Source organism: Oncorhynchus gorbuscha, linkage group LG07, assembly GCF_021184085.1.
Source record: "Oncorhynchus gorbuscha isolate QuinsamMale2020 ecotype Even-year linkage group LG07, OgorEven_v1.0, whole genome shotgun sequence".
In the NCBI taxonomy this organism is placed as follows: domain Eukaryota; kingdom Metazoa; phylum Chordata; class Actinopteri; order Salmoniformes; family Salmonidae; genus Oncorhynchus; species Oncorhynchus gorbuscha.
This window is the reverse complement of record NC_060179.1, coordinates 33,570,567-33,591,544: the sequence shown is the minus strand read 5'-3', so window position 1 is coordinate 33,591,544 and position 20,978 is coordinate 33,570,567. Positions and strand designations below refer to the sequence as shown.

Genomic DNA, 20,978 nt, shown 5'->3' with positions numbered 1-20,978 from the left:
GGGATTTACAATGATGGCGAACATGGAGCAACGTTGGGGTTAAATGGGTTAAAACCTTTCTAGAAGTCACAGAGGGACAAAATGTAAAAAATAATGAATTTTGGCTCTAGCAAGTCTTTACATTTTTTAAAATTCTCCATGTGGTCTATATTAAAGGGCACTTCATTTATTATAACAGGCTTTTAAAATTAAATATTGGTGCACAATTTCTACTTAAAATATCAAAGGAATGCAAAAGGGAAGCAGCCTCGTGCTTCACTCTCTGTCGGTGTGCAGGATGAGATTGAATGAGGTGAAAAGAGATATTCCATAGGACAGGATACAGGCCATATAAAAGGATTATCATGATACAAATGAGGTGGTTTAGCGTTGGGGTGCATGTTTTGGATGGATTTCAGGTTGTACATTGGGTACTGTTATGTAAAAGAGTATAAACAGCACGTTTCTTTGAATATGGTGATTACGTATGAGTTTTACTGATTATAGACACTAGGGGGAGTGGCCTCCTCGAACACTGAGGTACGCTGAGAGGAACTGAACCCGGTGAACTGATGGACAAAAGCATTCACACACAACACAAAGACACACACCGACGCATGCACGAACACAAACACACACGCACAGGCGCAGACAGGCAGACAGACAGGCGGTGACACACGTACACAAAGACACACAGTCGCACACGCACACACACTTCCCCCAACTAAGCTAATATGAGCACTGAGCTTATAAGCCCCATTCGATTACACAGAACACCAGCTGAGTTTGGTAGATAACTTATCCAACTCAATCACCCTAGAGTAGAGGTTTTTCCAAAAAATTGAAGAAAAACACAACTGTTTCATTTGAGATGCATCAAGATTCCTGGCATACCGTTGGCACCAGGGAGAATGTTGGAGTGATTGTGGAAATATAGACCTTTGAGAGAGCAAACAGAGCTCAGTTGAAGGCAATAAAAGAAGCACGTTTCTCTTTGAGAAGGTAAAAGTGAGGAACGTTGCTCACTCAATGCTCATTCAAAGCTGCGTACATGGGTGCGTCCCCTATTCTTTATATAGTGAAGTAGTGCACTATATAGGGATTAGGGGGGCCGTTTGAGATGCAACACATGCCTCCTATGGCGGCTGTGACGGACAGTCTTCTCTCAGACTGGGTTACTATAGGGTGCCAGTGTGATGATGGATCATCTCCCAGCTCATACAAAGAGGCTGGAATTAACTAGACTTCCCAGGCAACACTCAACGGGTGAAAAATGACTTGATGTGTGTCCCAAATGGCACCCTATTCCCTATGTAGTGCACTACTTTTGAACAGGGCCCAGGGGGTAATTTCACCTGACAATGCCCCTTCACACTTCAAACATCCTAGAATTCTGGCATTTCCCCACAACTACTGCTCTAAACCAATGTTTGGTTGTGTCTTATCCACAATTTTTGTATTGGCAGTAGGGCTGGAATATATTATTTTTATTATGATCATTGAGATACTTCCTTTTGCAATACATTTTTTGACTCAATGTCATGTGAATTGTAATATTGTAATCAAGATTTTTTTTTATTCCTGGCATTATTTAAAAGACCTACAGTGCATTCGGAAAGTATTCAGACCGCTTGACATTTTTGGCTGTGTGCTTAGTCGTTGTCCTGTTGGAAGGTGAACCTTCGCCCCAAGCTGAGTACTCTGGAGCAGGTTTTCTCCAATGATTTCTCTGTACTTTGCTCCGTCTCATCTTTCCCTCGATCCAGACTAGTCTCCCAGTCCCTGCCGCTCAAAAACATCTCAAAAGCATGATGATGCCACCACCATGCTTCACCGTGGGGATGGTGCCAAGTTTCCTCCAGATGTGACGCTTGGCATTCAGGCCAAAGAGTTCAATCTTGGTTTCATCAGACCAGAAAATCTTGTTTCTCATGGTCTGAGAGTCTTTAGGTAACTTTTGGCAAACTCCAATCAGGCTGCCATGTACCTTTTTACTGAGGAGTGGCTTCTGTCTGGCCACTCTACCATAAAGGCATGATTGGTGGAGTGCTGCAGAGATGGTTGTACTTCTGGAAGGTTCTCCTATCTCCACAGAGGAACTCTTGAGCTTTGTCAGAGTCACCATCGGGTTCTTGGTCCCTTCTCCTCCTTCTCCCCCGATTGTTCAGTTTGGCCAGGTGGCCAGCTCTAGGAAGAGTCGTGGTGGTTCCAAACTTCTTCCATTTTTAAGAATGAGAGAGGCCACTGTGTTCTTGGGGACCTTCAATGCTACAGACATGTTTTGGTGCCCTTCCTCAAATCTTTGCCTTGGCACAATACTGACTCAGAGCTCTACGGACAATTCCTTCGACCTCATTGCTTGGTTTTTGCTCTGATATGCATTGTCAACTGTGGGACCTTTATATAGACCGGTGTGTCTTTCCAAATCATGTCCAATCAACTGAATTTACCACATGTTTCTACAACTTGATTGGAGTCCACATCTCAAGGATGATCATTGGAAACAGGATGCACCTGAGCTCAATGTTGAGTCTCATAGCAAAGGGTCTGAATACTTATGTAAATAAGATATTTCTGTTTTATTTGTATAAATTTGCAAACATTTCTTAACCTGTTTTTGCTTTGTCATTATAGGGGTATTGTGTGCAGATTGATGAGGGAAAAAAATAATTTATTTTAGAATAAGGATGTAACATAACAAAATGTGGAAATGTCAAGGGGTCTGAATTAAGTGCGCTGTAAGTAACATAGTAATAAAACAAATCTCCTGGCCTGTGTCTAAGATGTAGAAGTATCTGCCTCCATCACACCACCATTAAACCCTATAGATTAACTAGATTTATTTATTTTTGCCCCCTTTTTCTCCCCATTTTCGATCTCATCGCTGCAACTCCCCAAGTGTCATAGCGGGCGAAGGTCGAGTCATGCGTCCTCCGAAACATGACCCGCCAATCCGTGCTTCTTAACACCCGCCCACTTAACCCGGTTGTGACACAGCCCGGGAACGAACCCGGGTCTGTAGTTATGCTTTTAGCACTGCGATGCAGCGCCTTAGACTGCTGCGTCACTCAGGAGGCCCCCTAGATTTTTTTTTTTTTTTTTACAAATTGCTGTTGGCTTTCTGCCTATTTGTCTCAGAGAATGATTTTTCTCTGTGTATGTAGCCCGGTATGGGGCAATGCTTCTGCAGACATACACTACCAGTCAAAAATATTAGAAAACCTACACATTCAAGGGTTTTTCTTTATTTTTACTATTTTCTACATTGTAGAATAATAGTGAAGACATCAACTATGAAATAACACATATGGAATTATGTAGTAACCAAAAAAGTTTGAAACAAATCAAAATAGATTTTATATTTGAGACTCTTCAAATAGCTACCCATTGCCTTGATGACAGCTTTGCACACTCTTGGCATTCTCTCAACCAGCTTCATGAGGGAGTCACCTGGAATGCATTTCAAATAACAGGTGTGACTTTTAAAAGTGAATTTGTGGAATTTCCTTAATGCGTTTGAGCCAATCAGCTGTGTTGTGACAAGGTTAGGGGATATACAGAAGATAGCCCTATTTGGTAAAAGACCAAGTCCATACGTTATGGCAAGAACAGCTCAAATATGCAAAGAGAAACAACAATCCTTCATTACGTTAAATATTCCGTATTTACTGACCTTCATGTCTTAAAGAACTTTGAACGTTTCTTCAAGTGCAGTCGCAAAAACATCAAGCGCTGTGATGAAACTGGCTCTCTTAACTCTTGGAACTACCGCTCCCGGATCTGGGAGAATTGTCATTAACTGACACTAATTAGCATAACGCAACGGACAAAAAATATTACTAGAAAATATTCATATTCATGAAATCACAGGTGAAATATATTGAAACACAGCTTAGCCTTTTGTTAATCACCCTGTCATCTCAGATTTTGAAATTATGCTTTACAGCCAAAGCAAGACAAGCATTTGTGTAAGTTTATCGATAGCATAGCATTATGCCTAGCCAGCAGGCAGCTTGGTCACAAATCAGAAAAGCAATCAAATGAAATCGTTTACCTTTGAGCTGCGGATGTTTTCACTCACAAGACTCCCAGTTAGATAGCAAATGTTCCTTTTTTCCATAAAGATTATTTTTGTAGCCGAAATAGCTCTGTTTGTTCTTCACGTTTAGCTGAGAAATCAACCGGAAATTGCGGTCACGACAACGTCGAAAAATATTCCAAATTCGATCCATAATATCGACAGAAACATGCCAAACGTTTTTTATAATCAATCTTCAAGGTGTTTTTCAAATATCTATTCGATAATGTATCAACCGGGTCAGTTGGCTTCTTAGTAGGAGCGAGAGAAACAATGGCTGCATTTGTCTAATACGCACAAATCCCTCTGAGAGACACCAGGTGACCACTTACGCAATGTTGTCACTCACGCTCATTTTTCTAAATAAAAGCCTGAAACTATGTCTTGTGACACTAGACACATTAGGGAAGCCATAGAAAAAGGAATCTGGTTGCAATCCCTTTCACTGCTCAATAGGGACGCATAGGAATAGGGACGCATAGGAACGCAGAGGTTTCTAAATAAGTCAGTTCTGTTATGCTCACAGACAATATTTTACAGTTTTGGAAGAGTGTAGAGTGTTATCTATCCTAAGCTGTCAAAACTGAAATTATAACCAGCTTTGTTTGTATGGCTTGTTTAAGAAAGAGCGATACTTTAATGAAGGCAAAAAGGCCATTTTTGAGCAAAGGATGACCCTTTCTTAATAATCTACTGGAGATCCGTTTTGGATTTAAGTATAATTTATGTATGAGTGAAGCTTTTAGTGAGAGGTTTAAAGCTTTAATATTTAATCATTTTAGCCCCCCAAACTCATATTCATTATATAAATAGGTACGTTTAATTTTGTCTGGCTTAGCATTCCAAATAAAATGAAATCTTTTTTGCTCATATGATTTTAAAAAACGAGTCATCTGGAGTGAGCAGTGCCATTAGTAAGTAATTAAACTGTGATAGGACCAACAAGTTATTCAATGTGATTTTTCCATAAATAGACAAGAGTCTCCATGGTTGCAGAATCTTATCAATTTTGGCAACCTTCTATTGAAATGAATTGTGGTAAGTTCATTTATATTTTTGGAGATGTGAATACCAAGTATGTCTACTAAACCCTAAGCCCAACTACAAGGTAGTGTAAACACTGTTTTTCTTTTTACGATCCAGTATGTAATATTGTGTCGTAATTAGGTTTTAATCCCGAGAGGCCAGAAAAGTGATCAAGACCTTCAATTAGACTGTTCAGGGATGCAGATTGCGGACTTAGAAAAAAAACTAGTCATCAGCATACATTGACACTTTTGTCCCCTGTATTTCTAAACCCTTGATGTTCTTGTTTTAATAGCTAGCATTTCAATGGCCATAATAAATAGATATGGAAACAACGGACAGCCTTGTTTTACTCCTCTTAAAAGCTCACTACTTTCTGAGTGGTAAACATTATTTACTATTTTACATCTGGGGTTGCTGTACATAACTTTAACCCATTGTATAAGAGATTCAACTAAATTAAAGTAATCCACACATTTATTTATAAATTATGGTTTTACATTATGAAACCTTTTCAAAATCTGCTATGAAGACCAGGCCTGGTATCTTTGTTTCATAATGTTCAATTGTTGCAAGTAATTGTCGTATTTTATCTCCAATATATTATCCATGTAAAAAACCTGTCTGATCAAGGTGAACAATATCTGGTAAAACCTCTTTTTATTCTATGTGCCCTGCATTTCACCTGGATTTTCACATCACAACATTGAAGTGATAGAGGCCTCCAGTTTTTTAAATGGACTGGATCTTTATACTTACCACCTGGGTTCTGTTTTAGTAGTAATGAAATCAGACCTTCTTGTTGAGTACCTGAAAGTCTACCATTTGTATAGGAGTAATTAAAACATGTTAATAAGGGATCTCCGAGTACTTAAAAAAAAGGTCTGATATACCTTTACTGGTATACCGTCAAGCCGTGGTGTTTTTCCAGACTGAAAAGATTTTATTGCCTCAAAGTTCCTCTTCTGTAAGTTGGCCTTCACACAGGTCTTTCTGTAAATGTGTTATTTTTACATTATTATTATTATTATTATTATATTATTAGGAAAGAAATCCTTATAGTTAACATCATTCAGTGGATATTCAGGAGACTGAAAATAAAGCATACACTTAAAATATTGTTGTTTCCTCTTTCAAAATATAATTTGGTGAATTATGGATAACTCCATTTGTAATGAGTTTCTGTAAATGATTTTTGGTAGATTTTCTATGTTGATGATTCAAGAAAAAAAGTTTTTCACCATTTCCCATCCAATTTGCTTTATTTTTTGTAATACATTACACTTAATCGTTCTTGAATAAGTACCTCCAATTCCTTTTGTTTTTCATCTCTCCTATTTTGTGCCGCTATACTACAGTTCCATTACCATCTACCTGTGCTGTTCCTTCCTCTATTTCCTTTATTAGTCAAATTGTTTTTTGACCTAAACTGTTTTTGTTTTAATGATGAGTGTTGTATTGAATGGCCTCTGAAAGTACATTTGAACGTGTCCCATGCAATAAGGGGAACTGCTGTACCTATGCTGTACAAGAAAAAGTCAATTATGAATTATTTTGTCTTAGAAATTTTGTAATAGTTAAATGGAGGCCAATTAGATGGTGATCTGATCCCATTCGGTCTCCTATTAATACTTTTTTCTACTTTTGATGCCAGAAAGAATGAGACCAGGAAGTAATCAAGACTGCTAGCTTGATTAAGCCGCCTCCCAAGTTTATCTCACTAGGCCAGGGTTTTTCAACCTCCATATATCCACTAGTTCTAATGTATCCATGATCTTTGTGCTTGAGGGTGATCGTTTGTAGAGTGATTTCCTGTACGATCCATTGAGGTACTTAAAACCGTATTATAATCTCCCACCATAATAATAGATTATTTCGTTGCTTGTGAGCTCAACAGATTATTATATATATTTTCAAAGAAGTGTGGATCATCGTTATTTGGCCCATATAGATTCATTAGCCAGATCTGTTTTTGGTCCAATAGCATATTTAAAATAATCCGTCTTCCTTGAGGATCTGTTTGCACAGCTTGCACAATCGGATCAACATTTGTATTAATTATTCAAATCACCACTTTTGAATTTCTTCGCCCGTGACAAAAATATATTTCTCCCTCCCAGTCCTTTTCCCACCAATCTCATCTATATTTGTAGAATGAGTTTCCTGTAAACAATAGATATTATATTCTTTCTATTTTAGCCATGTAAAAATGTATATTTTTTGATCTGCTAAGCCATTCCAATTAACTTTCTATATTTATTTCCCCACTTACCATAATGATACTTACCACAACCAATGTTTTGTAAACTTACCATTAAAAAGCACCATGATGATTAAGTGTCCATATAGCTGTACCATAATAATATGCACTGTTAAGCTGCAACTTTGTAAACCTCCAATTGTCTTAATATTCTGCCCACTAAAAACTCCCACCATATTTAGGTCTGTTGCCACTAAGACCATCAGACCATCTCCCTGATGCGTCCTAAGGCAAACCCTTAGCCACCAATTGGTGTTGGCCAGAAGGAAATATGGGCAGTCCCATGATAACATACATATCTATGAGGATGCTTAAGAGAACTAACCAAATAACATGGAAAACAGTAATAAATAAATAATATATATATATATATATATATATATAAGAAAATAGTAACTATATCAGATAATATTAATAGAAATAATAACAGCACAATCTTATAAATGCCTGCTCATATATTTAGAAAGTCCTAGCAAACCTGTAAGCATGTCAACCCAGCCTGCTCAGTTCATTTTATTCTATTTGTTTTTAATGAAGAGAAAACAACCTAAATATATCGCAAGAGCAGTCCTTATTTTATGACCATTAAATGCAAGACATATTTCATGTCGTCCTCATTATATCCTGTTCTATTACGACAAACTAAGGAAAATGGAGCATAGATTCTAACGGCCGCTAATGACCGCAAGTAAAATGTGTCTTAGGCATCGCATCATATCCTGTTTTATATATTTATATATATATTATCACATGATAGAACAGTATTCCTGTTATATCGTGCCGCGGCCGTGCCAGAGCCGACCGCAAGCCAAACACCTAGGCCTATATCATTAGGATCAAGAATATAAAAGGTTAACATAAATAGCTTATATAGAAATATATAATATACCTTTCTCTCGCTTAGAGAAGTGCTTCCATAAGCCAATTATTGTATTAGTTCTACCGTTAACTTGAATCGCTTTATCCCAGTGTTAACCAGCCTGCCACACACTAGAGACAACAACTCTCTTGACAATACCTAATCCATCCATTTGCCAGTGTGTATCGGAAGAATAATCCTTATTTACATTTTTTATATTGTGATGGATTTATTTTTATGTGAAAGGTAATAACACCAATTATTTTAGGATTGTATAGGCCTATTCCTATAGAGAACCTAGGCAGGTTTTTAATGATATAATCCTTTATCCTAGCCCTAACAATAAATCTAATATTTATTCAGTTATATCTTAAAAGCTAATTGTTCCGTTTCACATCGGCAAACAAGGGCCGCACTATATAACAGCTTTTAGGTCATAATATACCCGACGTCTACAATTAAGCCATATCATATTTAAACAAAACAAAAAACTACCTTGGTATTGCCAATGTACAATCGTCAAATGAAATACATAAAAAATCATATGTATAAGGGACTACTTCAAAAGGAGGTAGCTGTCACTCACAGCCACGTTGTAATCTGCGAGTCCTTGAACATTTGGTTGTTTACTTACAATGTTTCGACCAGGAAGTACATTGTTTATTCAGATTGCCTGCTGCAGTTGTTTGAGAGATGTCCAGTTTGCAGCCGAACCTGCAACGTAGAGAAGACCAGCAAGGGGACCCTCAGCATCACGCAGACATGACTTCGCCGTGAGCATTCCTATACATGGAACAGGGAGGACACTTGAATTAGGTTGGTGACATTTGACCTGTTCAAAGGTCAAAACAGTTTAGAGTTTTGTCCCAATTCACCTTCATAACCTCGCCTGGTGGAAGCAGCCTGATCACTGCGTTTAACATTCTATTTCACTTCACACATATGATATCTGACGTGAAATTGAAAGGTGAATGCAGCGATCAGGTTGGTTCCGCTACGCTAATCAGGACCACCATTGATCATGTAATCAGTGCTCCGTGTTTGTGTGTGACAGACCAGTGTCTTTGATGAGGGGTCAGGAACTGATCTATGCTGCCATGCCTATCAATGGGGCGCTGGCAAAGACCTCACCTCCAGCCTCACCTCTTGCCTGCTCACCAACGGTCGTCGATGGGGTTGCCCAGAATTAGGTAGGTTTAGTCTGACCTCTTCAAACTTCAACATAGTAGATTTTTGTTGTCAAATATCACCTGTCCTAACTGCCGTTGGTAATACAACCGCAACTGTGTATGTGTTCACAGATGCATCTATGGAACAAGCACTTGGAGACTTGCAAGATGATGTGAGTCCCGACTTGGGCTTGATACTGATGTCTCTAAATGGAGAGAGATCTTGCACTCGGCATTAAAATTGTACTTGACACAACTTTTACTTATGTTGTCATTTTCTGTTAATGAATTGTGGGAGAAACCCTGTTTATTCCGCACCAGGATCAACTCCTGTTGAATACGGGACACCACAAAGGAAGGCATGATCGCCCCGACATGTTTTCCAAGGTAGCCCCATTACCACCAGGCAATGCCGATAGGCGCAGTATCTGTATCAGCTGGGAATGATGATGAAGGGTGTACATTGTTATATTAGCAGAACACTGCTTCTATGGTATTATGTAAAGGGTTGTTTATTCTACATTGACCTGTTAATACATTTAAAAGTGATCAAAACACTTAGTTTACAATATCTACGTCAATTCAGAAATTGCATTCTTCTCACATTACTCTGTAGGCTACTGACCTATTCAAAGCTTCCTCCGGCATCTCACCAGACATCTCTTGCCTGTAGTTATTGAACTCGACCTGCAGGAGGTTTGAATGTTGTGATTGATTGGGGGAAAACAGCTGCAGGCAAGGTTCTGACAGATGGGTGTGTCTTGGTGGTGACAAGGACACACCCAAGAAATACACATCAAACCACACCCCCAAGCCAACTCACGTTTGGCTTCTGTCATGGCCGCCAGCATTTCTTGAGGAGCAAGCCAAAAGACGAGGCCAAATCAGCGGTTCCTCTACTCTATAAGATGTGGCCATCTATTGATTTTATGTTACTAAACGATCACAGTAGTAATTCTTCAACGAGTCTTACCTCTGTTTGTGTTTTGAGCACATACCCCCTAAAAGGTCTGTTCCTGGCCCTGGACAGACGGGTAGCCAGAGATGAAAAGCAAACAAGGTTCTCAGCTGCAATACGGGGCCACAATTCCATGTTTTTGGTGTTTTTTTGTTCAAATTCAAATAAAGAGAGAAAACAACCCCCCCTTCCATTGTCTGTGTCCATGTCCGCTATGAAAGGTGCGAGTTGATTTTAAAGCTCGCTGGTCGCCGAAGCTCGCTGGTCGCCGAAGCTCTCAGGGAGTCGCTCTGTCTTTCTCGACTCGTCTCTATTCCTCTCTTTTCTACCTCGGACTGCGGTTCAATTGAAGGGTATTGAGTTTGGGGTGTTCAAAAGGAGGTTGCTAATTTTGTCTCTTTTTCTTCTGTCTTCCAGAGTGCTGGGTCCAGCTGTAACCTTCAGGGTGGGCACCAACCCTCACAATGTTAGCACTGCAGATGTGGCTCACGTTGCAGGTAGGACCATTCTCACAGTTACACCAACCTATATCCCCCATGATCCACCCACCATTATCATGACTGATCATCACCATTTATTGAATAATGTGTCCCCGAACAAAGGTGGGGGAGGCCCACATTTTTTTCTCCCTTAACTGACTTGCCTAGTTAAATAAAGGTCAAATAAAACATACAATTCATGCACATGTACACTGACAGTCACACAGCACACACACACAATGAGACACACAATAGTTTGTGTGCTCTACCCATGCAGCACACAAACCCACACAGCAAGTAGAAATTATTAGCTACATTTCTAACTCAGCACATTTAAATAGAAAGAACCACATCGTGCCAATGACCTCCATTATACTGGATTTAATTTCCACCACCTACACACCATTTTTGTCATGTTCTCTCTGTTTGAGTAAATGAGAGTCTCAGATCCATCGCGCTTATAGGATAGGTATCAGTGTCCTTCTAGTCCGGACAAGCCCATGTCTATAAGATTATTAACATGGTGTAATGACCAATGAGGATCATTTTCACACAGGATAACAAGCTGGACACACTGCTGTTCCTACTGAGATACATAGTCTGCATCCCAAATGGCAGCCGATTCCCTATTTAATGCCCTACTTTTGACCAGGGCCCATAGGCTTAGTATTAGGGCTCTAGTCAAAAGTAGTGCACTATATAGGGCGTAGGGTGCCATTTGGGATGGAGAGTGTGACTCTCAGACAAGCTAGTCTTCGTATAGCCAGATGTGGTCTGATAGAAAGGTGTCCTGGCGAGAGAGAGAGAGAGAGAGAAATAGGATTTGATATTTCAGTATGCACCGCTCCTGCACCGCACCACAACACAACGCTGGCATTGTCTGAGCTTGGGACAACACGGGAGGGTGTCGCCCTTGCTTCGATTGGAATTGACTTTGCGAAGCAGAGAGCAACAGTCCAACAGTCAATAACACCGGGGTTGGACCAACAACAGTAACAACACTAGCACAAACCTCATGGAGCCTTTTTTTATTGGCTGAAATGTGCTGTTCCATTGAAAGGAATTTGGCACCACTCTACTCCTGTTGTATTATAGGGTGGTATATGGGGGTTTGTTTCTGTCCTATCCATTTACAGAGATGCTACAACAACAACACTACACTCTTAGGGAGGAAAAAAGGTGCTAAGTAGAACCATACAGGCTTCTTCGGTTTGTCCCCATAGCGAAACCCTTTTTGGTGCTAGGTAGAACCCTTTGCAGAGGGTTCTATCTAGGGTTCTTAAAATAACCCCTGTATATGGTTATACCTAAAATCCTCTATGAAGGGATCTACCTAGAACCATCTATGAAGGGTTCTACTGAACTCTTTTTTTTGTTTTGTTTTTTCTTTGGAGGGTTCTTCCTATGAACAGTTCCACCAGCCTTATTAGCCTTTCAAATGTAATTATTTATGACAATACATTACATATAAACTTAGCAAAAAAGAAACATCCATTTTCAGAACCCTGTCTTTCAAAGATAACTTCACATATCTTCATTGTAAAGGGTTTAAACACTTTACAATGAACGTTTCCCATGCTTGTTCAATGAACCATAAACAATTAATGAACATGCACCCGTGGAACGGTCATTAAGACACTAACAGCTTACAGACGGTAGGCAATTAAGGTCACAGTTATGAAAACTTAGGATACTAAAGAGGCCTTTCTACTGACTCTGAAAAACACAAAAAGAAAGATGCCCAGGGCCCCTGCTCATCTGTGTGAACATGCCTTAGTCATTCTGCAAGGAGGCATGAAGACTGCAGATGTAGCCAAGGCAATAAATTGCAATGTCCGTACTGTGAGACGCCTAAGACCGCACTACAGGGAGACAGGACGGACAGCTGTTCGTCCTCGCAGTGGCAGACCATGTAGCACAACACCTGCACAGGATCAGTACATCCGAACATCACATCTGCGGGACAGGTACAGGATGGCAACAACAACTGCTCGAGTTACACTAGGAACGCACAATCCCTCCGTCAGTGCTCAGACTGTCCACAATAGGCTGAGAGAGGCTGGACTGAGGGCTTGTAGGCCTGTTGTAAGGCTGTTCTTCACGAGACATCACCGGCAACCACGTCGCCTATAGGCACAAAGCCACCGTCGCTGGACCAGACAGTACTGCCAAAAAGTGCTCTTTACTGACGAGTCGCGGTTTTGTCTCACCAGGGGTGATGGTCGGACATCATCGGACGGAACCTTTTGTTATTGCAGGCAATCTCAACGCTGTGCGTTATAGGCAAGACATCCTCCTCCCTCGTGTGGTACCCTTCCTGCAGGCTCATCCTGACAGGACTCTCCAGCATGACAATGCCACCAGCCATACTGCTCGTTCTGTGTGTGATTTCCTGCAAGATAGGAATGTCAGTGTTCTGCCATGGCCAGCGAAGAGCTCGGATCTCAATCCCATTGAGCACGTCTGGGACCTGTTGGATCGGAGGGTGAGGGCTGGGGCCATTTCCCCCCAGAAACTTGCAGGTGCCTTGGTGGAAGAGTGGGGTAACATCTCACAGCAAGAACTGGCAAATCTGGTGCAGTCCATGAGGAGGAGATGCACTGCAGTACTTAATGTAGCTGGTGGCCTACCAGATACTGACTTACTTTTGATTTTGTACCCCCCCTCGTTCAGGGACACATTATTCCATTTCTGTTAGTCACATGTCTCTGGAACTTGTTCAGTTTGTCTCAGTTGTTGAATCTAGGTATGTTCATACAAATATTTACACATGTTAAGTTTGCTGAAAATAAACGCAGTTGATAGTGCGAGGACGTTTCTTTTTTTGCTGGGTTTATATGGGCCTAGTTATACCCTAACACAGTGGTGTTAGGAATCTCCTGGTTTCATTGCAAAAAACACAGATATTACAGTAAAACACACAATTCAAAAAATCTCACTGCAAAAGAGCATGCTGGGAAATATTATATATGGTTGTATGTAGAACCTTTCTTGCCTCTCAAAGAATCATCAAAGAGCCAGTTCTTCCAAAAACGGTTCCTATGATATTAAAGGTTCTAGGTAGAACCCTTTGCTTTACAAAGAACCCTTGTCTTCCAGAAAGGGTCCTTCTGATCAAAATAGTCCTTGGTAGAACCCTATCCCTCCACAAAGAACCCTTTTGGAACCCTTTTTTTCTAAGAGTGTATGAAATGGGTAGGAGGGGTTTTGGGGCTTTGGGTGTGATGTGATATGATTTTAGACATAAAGATGGCTGGAAGATGATGAAAATGTGTTTGGAATGGTTGGTGTTACATGGGTTTTGAAGCTGGGATTGTGCAAGCACCAGAGTAACAGTTATTCCATGGTTCTAGTGCTGTGGACCCCTATGGGTACGTCCATTGGTACTAGGTTGAGATACTTTCTTTGTGTGTGTGTGTACATGCCTGAATGCTTGTGCCTACATGCCTGTGTGTGTGTTTCTGTGTGCGTGCTCATTCGTGCGTCTGTCTATGTGGAGTGATTTGAGTGTTGATTAGGCACCGTGGTGGGAGACCTAATGACTGCAGCGAAATGCCAGACCAAATGTTAAGTCAACATTATCAGCAGCCTGACTGCTATTGATGAATTATGAATCAGGCTGACCAGAATACCAATGACTGACTGAGATTTGCCTGTCAGGAGGAATACTTAGATATCCCCCTTACAAGGTTTCAGTTGGGAAATGAATAGGGCATGTATACATGTAGATTTACAGGAAAGCCGTAGATTTACAGGAAAGCCGTAGATTTACAGGGAAATCTATTACAATGTTTACACATTTACCATAATATACAGTAGTATAAAGTTGTGTATAAAGATTCATATATGTAGAATAAGAAACATTCAGTATACAGAAGTCAAACACATAACTATTATCCATTATTATAAATTGTTTTCCTGAATGTTTTACAACTATAAAACACTCAAAGATCAAGGACAACTGCGGTACAGTGACCAATGTGATATGATCATTTTTCATGATTTCAAAGCCGTCTCTTGCCGGTGCTTCAGAAACAAAATGAATATTCTCTGGGTTGAATGTAAAACAGAAACTGAATAACACTCTGCCTCCTGGGTAATCCTGGGTTACATTTGACCTCTGTTTGCCAGTGCATGAACAACATGGCCGGCTGATGAACTCGTCGCGCACACACGCACACACACACACTCGTCAAACCCTTGGGCTCATTGTGTGTTAACCATTGACTGGTTTCCAGGTTTGTGGAAAATAAATAGAGGAATTGTAAGGTGTTTCTTTAGTTTAGCTCTATAGTGAATATTTTTCTTGAAAAAGCATTCTGTTGACAATAAAGCAATTTTGGTGGAAATGGTCAGAACAAGAACACAATGATTAGGATTGGAGAATAGGCCTGTGTCAATGATAGCTCAATTTGAATGAATACATTTTTCCTATGTCTTTGTGAAAATCTTAAACTTGCAACTGGGGCCCTATTCATTCAAAAACATTTCTCCGTCCACATGTTATGACATTTACATTGAGTAAGGTTTATCAGTACAACGTACACTCCCTATGCAGCCACGATAAAGTGTTACATTTAACATGTGAGTGAAGATATCTGGGAGTTGTTTTGATACGTGTCTCCTAGATCTGTTTTGATATGTGGGCCGTTCCACGAAATGGATGCCTTTTGCGCGGAATAATTCCTCATTTCATGAACACCATGTGGCCCCATGCTCTACACCACATGAGGAGTAATGGCCGATGATCACCTGGAACCTCAACTCTATTAGAGGGCCAACGTCAACTTTATTAATTTGATATTATATGTGAGTTTATTTGTACAAAGGATATTTGATCATTGAGAACATTTTGGATTTATCTCAAACATTCTTTTATGCAGAACAAAACATAGAAAACCAATATGCAACAAGTTCAATGACTTTACTGAGTTACAGTTCATAGAAGGACATCAGTCAATTGAAATAAATTCATTCGGCCCTAATCTAGGGATTGCACATGACTGGTCAGGGGTGCAGATATGGGTGGGCCTGGAAGGGCTTAGCTCACCCACTTGGGAGCCAGGCCCAGTCAATCCGAATTAGTTTTTCCGCACAAAAGTGCTTTATTACTGACAGAAATACTCCTCCGTTTCATCAGCTGTCCGAGTGGCTGGTCTCAGACGATTCAGCAGGTGAAGAAACCGGATGTGAAGGTCCTGGGCTGGCGTGGTTACACGTGGTCTGCGGTTGTGAGGCCCATTGGACGGCTTATGGTAGAGAAATGAACATTCAATGGTGGACACTCGCCTTCAAAACTTGAGACATCTGTGGCATTGTGTTGCGTGACAAAACTGCACATTTTAGAGTGGCCTTTTATTGTCCCCGGCATAAGGTGCACCTGTTTAACGATCATGCTGTTTAATCAGCTTCTTGATATGCTACACCTGTCAGGTGGATGGATTATCTTGGCAAAGGATAAATGATCAATAACAGATGTAAAGAACTTGAGAGAAATACGCTTTTTGTGCATATAGAAGATTTCTGGGAACTTTTATTTCAGTTCATGAAACATGGGGCCAACACTTTACATGTTGCATTTATATTTTGTTCTGTAGAAATATTAGTTAGGCAGTTACATAAGTGTCCGTAACAGGGTTGACACAGTGTGGTACAGGTGCAGATAAAATGCTCTTAGTTCATAGGATTGTAATGCCTGAGATGGGAAAAGGTGTTTTTCCGTAGTCTAAAAATACCCCCCATCCTATTGAATGTTGAAAGAAGAGATATTTTAAAGTTAAATATTTTACATTTCTTAAGTTTGCATTCCAAAAGGCACCCATTTTGTGGAATGACCCATATTTCATAGAAAAGCCATAGGGAGAGAAAGGTCCCATTGAAAATCCTTCTTATAGGGAGAGATCCCATTGAAAAGCATGGTGTGCATCCCAAATGGCACCCTATTCCCTATGTAGTGCACTACTAGTAGAGTTTTTTTTTTACACCCAAACATCTTCACTCATATGTAAGATGTTAGTAGTGCACTATAAAGGGATTATGGTTCCATTTGGGATGCACATGGACAGTATAAAGAGGAGATTTGATATCTCAATGAAAGCACTGCCATCTTTTGGCTGTGGGTTGTTACGGGTAGAATAAGAAGTGAAAATCATGATGGGAGGTCTCACTGTATTAGTGAAGGTAGGAGCTACTAGGAGCTCTTGTGTTTTGCTCAACTGGAAAACTGGCGGACAATGACCTGTGCTCACTAAACCCCCGCACGGCTAGAAAACAAAAGAGAAGGCGGCTGCTTTATAATAAAAGAAACTAGGCTAGTGTGTGTTTGTGTGTGAGTGAGAATCATTTGCAAGGGAAATTATTTATTCAAGTTTTGATGAAGAGCTGACCAAGCTGTAAAAAAACAATGTTGCAATTTGTCATTAAAGACACTCTTGCTTTTTGCTCCTTCGTTCTCTCTCTCTCTCTCTCTCTCTCTCTCTCTCTCTCTCTCTCTCTCTCATAGAATGAGGTTCTGAATGTGGTGAAAAGCTGTGTGCTTCAGACTGATCGGCAAACATGTAAATCACCTTCACATGGGAAATTGCTTCTGTCAAAATTTGTTACGCTCACTACTAACCAACGTTTCTTTAGCCACGAGAAATGTAATCCCTCTCTCGTTTTCTCCTTCTGTTTTTTCCTCTGTGTACAGTAACCGGGTAGGTGGAAACATGCATTGGTTGTTTTGTGTTTCCTTGGAGCAATTGGTCTATGTGGACCAATATCATTCATACAGTGTTATACACATTTACATGCCTTTCTGAAACATTCCTGTTTTTTTCAGGGGGTTTTGAGGGATTTATATTGTGAAGAAAATGCCTCCCTTTATAGAAAAATCACATGATTTTACATGGAAGAATTTTCATGTGACATTTTCACGTGAAATGTCATATGTGAAATCGTGTGAAAACGTGCTTTTGGAACACTTTACATGTGGTCACATGTTTTGACATGTGTAGTTTTGCGTTATCATATGTTGCTTTACATGTTGTCACATGTTATTAAATTAACTTCACATTGGAGCACGTGATCACTTGAAGTCATTTGGAATTAATGTGTTTTTTTTTCCCTGCGCTGTTAGGAGGCCATTTGTATAATCTTCCATCTTCTTGAACAGATTTATTTCGGTATATCATTAGATATGCAATTATGATGCTAATGTGATATTACTTCATCTTTACAAAACATCTGTCATGCTATCATTAAGAGGAAACACGCCATGCAATTTGAAAGTCTTTTGCACATTTTTGGCTGGACAGACTGCTTCACTGTATTCTATTGGCAAACGTAGCAACGAGACCTCTTCTTGGCAGTAACATCACGTATGAGTATGACGGTCTGTTATTTTCTTTTAAGGTATATGTTTCTGGTGAAGTAAACAGTACTTGTGCGGAGTCTTCCGACCAGTAACGTATCAAAATGCCCCCTTTATGAAGCTTAGACAGGGATCTGGACACACTGTCCACACTCTGTGGTCAAGGATGGGTGGCTGTTCGGGAAGATGTGTAGGCTGGTGGGCGGTGGGATGAGGGACACCCTTTTGTCTGGGCTGTCACGGCTGGTCGACCCCAGAGGCCCCAGAGGCCAGGCCCAGCAGCGTGCCCGGGCCCCCAGGCCGTGAGAACCACAGTCCTGGTCAAAGAGCTGGGGGCCTCTGGACCTACAGGGGCCAGCAGCCGGGGCCATCTGGAGCAGCCAGGAGCAGAGCCCTGACACACTGCTGTCACCCCTGGGACAGAGAGAGATCGAGAGAGAGGATGAGGAGAGGAAGATGGTGAGGAAGAGCTAGGGAGATGCAGCCAAGGGGAATGGAGATAGATAATAGGAAAAAGAGAGCTCTAATTTGAATGTAGAGAGACTGAGACACTGCCTTCCCCCCAGTCAGGGAGATATATCCTCTCGCACACATACACATAGACTTACAGAGAAGCAGCAATGGAAACAGGGAAACTGTGTTTTGAACAAAGATATAGAATGTCTGTGGCCTGGGTTTGTGTAGTAGTCTATACCGCTGCCTCTAGAAACACATGTATTATGTACCGCTGCTAGGGCCTAAAATTAACTGTGTTTTCACAAGCCACTGTGGCAAGTAGATTTAAAAAATCTACGAGCCACTCAGATTTTTTTTACCAGCAAAAATAATTTGTCACCATAATTTCATAAAACTAATGACCATGCTTTATAATGTTTCCAAAAGAAGAAATGTATTGGTAAGAAGTAATGTGGTATATTTCTCAATTTAATTAGATGTTTTATTTGAACCAAATTATCAAATGAGACCAAATATTCAGCTGCCCTTTTAAGGGTGGGGAGTTACCATGGTAATGGGGCCACTTGATTCCTGTCATGTGTGTCTTTGTGTGTGAGAGATTTGGGACGTGACTAGTAGTAGCCGCCTACAGTGTCTCTTTGCTATCAGTTGAAGTAGATTCAAACTAGTAGATCAGTAGATTCAAACTAACATTGAAAAACAACCCAGATTGTGATAAAAAAAAAACGATGTAAATAGCCAAGAAACATGAGGACAAAGTCTCACTTTGCTGACTTGAGTAAATTAGACTAACTTTTATGCCTGTGCCAGCGCCTCCAAAAATGAATCTTATCAGCGCTTCACTCACATTGCGCAAAGCTGTTGCTGCGCAAGGTGGGATGTAGGATTCATATTTCTTTGTGTGATTAGCAGCTATGAAACAAAACAGCAGAAAAATATTTTTTTTTAAACAGCGAATTCAGCATTTTTCTACTAAAAATTGCAACTCACACATATGCTCATACTTGACTTTTGACTACTTTTATTCACAAATGCAAATGAAACGCTCGCCCTGTCGGGACCCCGCAAATTGACCACCCGCCAAAGTGACTGGGGAAGTAGACATTCTTACCTGCCAATACCTAAATCTACCCGCATCTGGCGGTGGTGGCAGGTATTAATCTTATGTCCTGACCGCTACAAGTGTGGGTTCAAATTTGACCCAATTTCCCCAGTTTATCAGATTAGCGTAGATCACAGATGGAGATAGAATATCTGCACTCAGTGTAGACAACATTAGGAACACCTGCTCTTTCCATGACATAGACTGAACAGGTGAATCCAGGTGAAAGCTATGATCCCTTATTGAGGTCACCTGTTAAATTCACTTAAATCAGTGTAGATGAAGGGGAGGAGGCAGGTTAAAGAAGGATTTCTAGGACTTGAGACAATTGAGACATGGATTGTTTATATGTGCTATTCAGAGGGTGAATGGGCTAGACAAAACATTTAAGTGCCTTTGAACGGGATATGGTAGTAGGTGCCAGGCGCACTGGTTTGAGTGTGCCAAGATCTGCAATGCTGCTGGATTTTTCCCACTCAACAGTTTCCATGTGTATCAAGAATGGTCCACCAACCAAATTACATCCAGCCAACTTGACACAATTGTGGGGGAAGAATTGGAGTCCTCATGGGCCAGCATCCCTGTGGAATGCTTTCGACGCCTTGTAGAGTCCATGCCCCAACGAATTGAGGCTGTTCTGAGGGCAAAAGGGGGTGCAACTCAATATTAGGAAGGTGTTCCTAATGTTTTGTACACTCAGTGTACGTGTTCGTTGTTTTGTATATCCATGAGGTATATAACAGCCACACCATAGAATGCTGGTCTCCCTCTTCTCTCCAGCTGAGCAGATTAGCATAGATCACCAATGCAGACAGAACTGACCTTCAGTCCGACAAGCACTTGTCAAAATGCCAGACATAATTACCTGGGCTCTTCACACAGAGTAATGGGGTTTAGCTTCCTGAGTCCCTCTCCCTCACCCAGACACTAACAGTTAAGGCTGGAGAAATGGATGTGTGTGTGTATACAGATCAAAGGGAATGTGTTTTGAGATGCTTGGAAAAGGTATGTGTGGAGTTTTTAAGCAATGGAAACAAATATATTTTTGTGAGGTGCATGTTATCGTGTTTACTTTACAGTAGTAACTTGTCTTTTTACGCTGCTGTGGCAGTCATACAGATGTAGGATCTTAATTTGACCAGTACAGATGTAGGATCTTAATTAGAGCCAGTTTGCTACAGCAGGAAAATAATTCTGCAGCAACCAAAAATGTGAATTATTATAATTAATGGATATTTTCTGTAGTGGTTGGTACATTTTA

The 20,978-nt window shown here is 40.6% G+C and overlaps 1 protein-coding gene across 1 annotated transcript in view; it reads left to right on the top strand.

Moving 5' to 3' along the window:
- The window catches only part of ptprn2 (protein tyrosine phosphatase receptor type N2), a 289,171-nt gene that overhangs the window by 95,483 nt on the left and 172,710 nt on the right, over positions 1-20,978 (top strand). The window contains 1 exon segment of the mRNA XM_046356247.1: positions 10,747-10,826. Within this exon segment, the coding sequence (XP_046212203.1) occupies positions 10,747-10,826 (80 nt within the window).